This window comes from Perca flavescens, chromosome 17 (assembly GCF_004354835.1).
Source record: "Perca flavescens isolate YP-PL-M2 chromosome 17, PFLA_1.0, whole genome shotgun sequence".
Lineage (NCBI taxonomy): Eukaryota > Metazoa > Chordata > Actinopteri > Perciformes > Percidae > Perca > Perca flavescens.
Genome location: NC_041347.1, coordinates 31,899,214 through 31,905,213, shown reverse-complemented (window position 1 = coordinate 31,905,213; position 6,000 = coordinate 31,899,214). Strand labels below are relative to the sequence as shown.

At 45.7% G+C, this 6,000-nt stretch overlaps 1 protein-coding gene across 1 annotated transcript in view; it reads left to right on the top strand.

Annotated features, from left to right (window-relative positions):
- LOC114572631 (spectrin beta chain, non-erythrocytic 1) overlaps positions 1-6,000 on the top strand; it is a 216,605-nt gene that overhangs the window by 189,457 nt on the left and 21,148 nt on the right. Inside the window, exons 33-35 of the mRNA XM_028604335.1 lie at positions 2,177-2,307; positions 3,098-3,302; positions 4,523-4,897. Of these exons, the coding sequence (XP_028460136.1) occupies positions 2,177-2,307; positions 3,098-3,302; positions 4,523-4,897 (711 nt within the window). The remainder of the gene's footprint in view (positions 1-2,176; positions 2,308-3,097; positions 3,303-4,522; positions 4,898-6,000) is intronic.

Here is a 6,000-nt window from a genome sequence, read left to right as displayed (position 1 = left end):
CTATCAGTCTGGTTGGTGTTGGTGTTGGTGTCAGACTGTCTGCTGCTGCTGCTGCTGGTCAGTACACATTCAATACTCTGATTTAACCCTTGGGTTTCTTTCAACCAAATTGACTAAAAATAACATGGATAGTTCCATACACGAAAGTGCTGTAATTATGCATCGGCATACGTTCTCCTATGATCTTAATTATTAGCTAAAGTAATTCATAATTTCTGGGGGTTTTTTTTAACTCAAAATGAGGCATAATTTAATATAAATGAGGTTTATTGAACATGAATTACAAACATAAGTGTTAAACTAGTGGTAATAGGTTGGAATGAAGTTGGCTACGAAGATGTAACACAGAACCGGGTGATCATTTTTTACTTTACTCTTCGTAAACAGGCAAAACAGACCTTAACAAGTGCGTGGTGGCCGGGAAGACAACACAAGGGTTAAAGGAATACGCCACCTTTTGTTGAAATAGTTCTTATCACAGATTACCCTGGCCGTAGATAGGTGGACCAAGGCATTTTTTTGTCTCAGTGCAAGTAATTAGGTTTTTTTTTTGTCTTTTGTTGGCTCACTTTTACTCACAACATGCTAACCGGCAACATAGGATCCCATTCACTACGCTAAGCTAACTAGCGGCGGTGCTGACGGTGTTGCACCGAACTAAAACTATGCGTGCACAAAAAATGCGTTGGCCCACCTATCTACAGCTAGAGGAGACCCCACCTATCTACAGCTAGAGGAGACCCCACCTATCTACAGCTAGAGGAGACCCCACCTATCTACAGCTAGGGGAGACCCCACCTATCTACAGCTAGAGGAGACCCCACCTATCTACAGCTAGGGGAGACCCCACCTATCTACAGCTAGGGGAGACCCCACCTATCTACAGCTAGAGGAGACCCCACCTATCTACAGCTAGAGGAGACCCCACCTATCTACAGATAGGGGAGACCCCACCTATCTACAGCTAGGGAAGACCCCACCTATCTACAGCTAGAGGAGACCCCACCTATCTACAGCTAGAGGAGACTCCACCTATCTACAGCTAGAGGAGACCCCACCTATCTCCAGCTAGAGGAGACCCCACCTATCTCCAGCTAGAGGAGACCCCACCTATCTACAGCTAGGGGAGACCCCACCTATCTACAGCTAGGGGAGACCGTGATAAGCCCTATTTAAACAAACGGTGGCGTAGCCCTTTAAGACACGTAATAAATCAGTCACATATAGATATTAGATGTTTGAAGTTGGACTGAAGTTGGCTTAGACGATATATATATATATATATATAAAATGAATACCTGAGATGGTTTCGGTTACGTTGGGTTATAATTTGATCGGAGAGCTTTTTAGTTTGGGTGTATAAAGGTTTTTATCCATCTGCTATTTTTTACTCAAGCAATATTTTTATGTCTTTTGCCTTTTTATTTTCCTAACTCTCTCCAACTCTCAGTTTTCTCTCTTTACTTTCTATTTCCGCTTCCATTCCTCCGGGGAATCCCCTCTTTTTATTCTCCTTCAAAGTTAACTTGACAAGAAAATAACAACAAACCTGTGTGTGTGTCTGTGTCTGTCTCTGTTTCTGTGTGTGTGTGTGTGTGTGTGTGTGTCTCTCTGTGTGTGTGTCTGTGTGTGTGTGTGTGTGTGTGTGTGTGTGTGTGTGTCTGCCTCTGTTTCTGTGTGTGTGTGTGTGTGTGTGTGTGTGTGTGTGTGTGTGTGTGTGTGTGTCTGTCTCTGTTTCTCTCTCTGTTTGTGTGTGTCTCTGTGTGTGTGTGTGTGTGTGTGTGTGTGTGTGTGTCTGTCTCTGTTTCTCTGTGTGTGTGTCTGTCTGTCTGTCTGTCTGTCTGTCTGTCTGTCTGTCTGTCTGTCTGTGTGTGTGTGTGTGTGTGTGTGTCTCTGTCTGTGTGTGTGTGTGTGTGTGTGTGTGTGTGTCTCTGTGTGTGTGTCTGTCTCTCTCTGTTTCTGTGTGTCTCTGTGTGTGTGTGTGTGTCTGTGTGTGTGTGTGTGTGTGTGTGTGTGTGTGTCTGTGTGTGTGTGTGTGTGTGTGTGTCTGTCTCTGTTTCTCTGTGTGTGTGTGTGTGTGTGTGTGTGTGTGTGTGTGTGTGTGTGTGTGTGTGTGTGTGTGTGTGTCTGTCTCTGTATGTGTGTGTGTGTGTGTGTGTGTGTGTGTCTGTCTCAGGACGAGCAGAGTTCGGTGGCCATGCTGAAGAAGCATCAGATCCTGGAGCAGGCGGTGGAGGATTACGCCGACACCGTCCACCAGCTGTCCAGCACCAGCCGGGGCCTGGTGGCCGCCGAACACCCCGACAGGTGAGGGGGAGAGGGAGGGGAGGATGTCACTTCATGAGGTTTTTTTAACATTAATATGAGTTCCCCCAGCCTGCCTATGGTCCCCCAGTGGCTAGAAATGGTGATAGGTGTAAACCGAGCCCTGGGTATCCTGCTCTGCCTTTGAGAAAATGAAAGCTCAGATGGACCAATCAGGAATCTTCTCCTTATGAGGTCATAAGGGGAAAGGTTACCTCCCCTTTCTCTGCTTTGCCCACCCAGAGAATTTGGCTGAATTTCAGGAAAGAGACTTCAGATACAGTATTAGGGGACCACTAAGGCCTATATAAAAGAGACTTCAGATACAGTATTAGGGGACCACTAAGGTCTATATAAAAGAGACTTCAGATACAGTATTAGGGGACCACTAAGGTCTATATAAAAGAGACTTCAGATACAGTATTAGGGGACCACTAAGGTCTATATAAAAGAGACTTCAGATACAGTATTAGGGGACCACTAAGGTCTATATAAAAGAGACTTCAGATACAGTATTAGGGGACCACTAAGGTCTATATAAAAGAGACTTCAGATACAGTATTAGGGGACCACTAAGGTCTATATAAAAGAGACTTCAGATACAGTATTAGGGGACCACTAAGGTCTATATAAAAGCATGCAAAGAGCACCATGTCATGGGACCTTTAAAACAGGACCCTTTGGCTGATAATCTAAATCCTTTATGGAGATTTGTACTTCCAGAAACCATACTGTTGAGCTCTATTGAAGGGAGAAAGAAGCTAATCCCTGAGTGTCTGTCCTGGTTCTGCAGCGAGCGTATCGGCATGCGTCAGTCCCAGGTGGATAAGCTGTACGCCGGGCTGAAGGACTTGTCGGAGGAGCGTCGGGGGAAGCTGGACGAGCGTCTGCGTCTCTTCCAGCTGAACCGCGAGGTGGATGACCTGGAGCAGTGGATCGCCGAGAGGGAGGTGGTGGCCGGGTCCCACGAGCTGGGACAGGACTACGAGCACGTCACCGTGAGTACAAGACAGCGCTGCACAATACATCGCGTTTACTTATTATGAAAGTACTTTTTAAAATCTGTAATTTTACTTTTAATTAAGTATTTTTTCTTTAAAGTATTGTACCTCTCCACTACTAAGTAAAAAATAAGTATCTGTCAACAAACTAAAATCAAAATCATGATGTGGTTTTGTGCCCCTTATCAAATCGCAAAAGTCTGTGATTTATAATGTGATTTTAAGTATGATTTGTATAAATAAGATGTTAAAAAGGTATAAATGTAAAAGAGTATATCTTCAAGTAACTTTTACTTTAATAGATTTTTATGCCGGTAATTTTACTTGTGTTTACGTGAAAGCTCATCAAAGTAATAGTACTTTTTGGGTTTTCTTTCAAACAAATTGTCCAAAACGCAAAAGACGTGGATGGTTCCCTTCAACGCTCGTCACAAGTTAAATAAATAATCAGTTGACTACTGTCATTGAATTTGGGTGTTTTAGTCAATTTTATAACATTTGAAGAAAAAGCAATTGATGAAAGAACTTTGAAAAAAGTGAAGAAAATGTCGAAAAAAAAGTGACACAAATGTTAAAAAAGTGACAAATGTCAAAAAAGTGACAAAAATGTCCAAAAAAGTGACCATAATGTCAAATAAATGACACAGATGTCGAAAAAAGTGACAAAATTGTCAAAAAAGTGACACACGTTAATAAAGTGACAAAAAAAACGTGACAAATGTAAAAAAAAAAGCTTACAATTTCTTCAAAAAGTCGACAAAAATGTCAAAAAAAGTGACACATGTCAAAAAAGCTGTAAAAATGATGAAAAACTGTACAAATTTCAAAATGCTCAAAAAGTCAACAAATGTTGAAAAAAGTGACAAATGTCAAAAAAGTGACACACGTTAATAAAGTGACAAAAAAACGTGACAAATGTCAAAAAAAAAAAAAGCTTACAATTTTTTCAAAAAGTCGACAAAAATGTCAAAAAAAGTGACACAAATGTCAAAAAAGCTGTAAAAATGATGAAAAACTGTACAAATGTAAAAAAAAAAAAAAAAAAAAAACTACAAATTTCAAAAGGCTCAAAAAGTCAACAAATGTCAAAAAAGTGACGAAATAATTGGTGGGAAAGCCACAAAAGTGTCGAAAAAGACGACCAAAACGTCCTTTTAAAATTCTGCCTCACGACGGGAAGACAGCGAGGGTTAATCTGTACTACGGTGTTTCCTCAGATGCTGCAGGAGCGTTTCCGAGAGTTCGCCCGCGACACGGGAACCATCGGCCAGGAGCGCGTAGACGCGGTGAACCGGCAGGCGGACGAGCTGATCAACGGCGGCCACGCCGACGCCGCCACGGTCGCCGAGTGGAAGGACGGCCTGAACGAGGCGTGGGCCGACTTGCTGGAGCTCATCGACACGCGCACGCAGATCCTCGCCGCCTCCTACGAGCTGCACAAGTTTTACCACGACGCCAAGGAGATCCTCAACCGCATCCTGGACAAACACAAGAAGCTGCCGGAGGAGCTGGGCCGAGACCAGAACACCGTGGAGACGCTGCAGAGGATGCACACGACCTTCCAGCACGACATCCAGGCACTGGGAACACAGGTACTGACACTGGCAACACTGGGAACACTGGTACAGGCACTGGGAACACCGGTACTGACACTGGCAACACTGGGAACACTGGTACAGGCACTGGGAACACCGGTACTGACACTGGGAACACTGGGAACACTGGTACAGGCACTGGGAACACTGGTACAGGCACTGGGAACACCGGTACTGACACTGGCAACACTGGGAACACTGGTACAGGCACTGGGAACACCGGTACTGACACTGGGAACACTGGTACAGGCACTGGGAACACAGGTACTGACACTGGCAACACTGGGAACACTGGTACAGGCACTGGGAACACTGGTATGGGTGCTGGGAACACTGGTACAGGTACAGGGCACTGGGAACACTGGGAACACTGGTACAGGCACTGGGAACACAGGTACTGACATTGGCAACACTGGGAACACTGGTACAGGCACTGGGAACACTGGTATGGGTGCTGGGAACACTGGTACAGGCACTGGGAACACTGGTATGGGTGCTGGGAACACTGGTACAGGCACTGGGAATACTGGTACAGGGCGCTGGGAACACTGGTACAGGTACAGGGCACTGGGAACACTGGTACTGACACTGGGAACACTGGTATGGGTGCTGGGAACACTGGTACAGGTACAGGGCACTGGGAACACTGGGAACACTGGTACAGGCACTGGGAACACAGGTACTGACATTGGCAACACTGGGAACACTGGTACAGGCACTGGGAACACTGGTATGGGTGCTGGGAACACTGGTACAGGCACTGGGAACACTGGTATGGGTGCTGGGAACACTGGTACAGGCACTGGGAATACTGGTACAGGGCGCTGGGAACACTGGTACAGGTACAGGGCACTGGGAACACTGGTACTGACACTGGGAACACTGGTATGGGTGCTGGGAACACTGGTACAGGTACAGGGCACTGGGAACACTGGTACTGACACTGGGAACACTGGTACAGGGCACTGGGAACACTGGTACAGGGCACTGGGAACACTGGTACAGGCACTGGGAACACTGGTACAGGCACTGGGAACACTGGTACAGGGCACTGGGAACACTGGTACATGCACTGGGAACACTGGTACAGGAACAGGGCA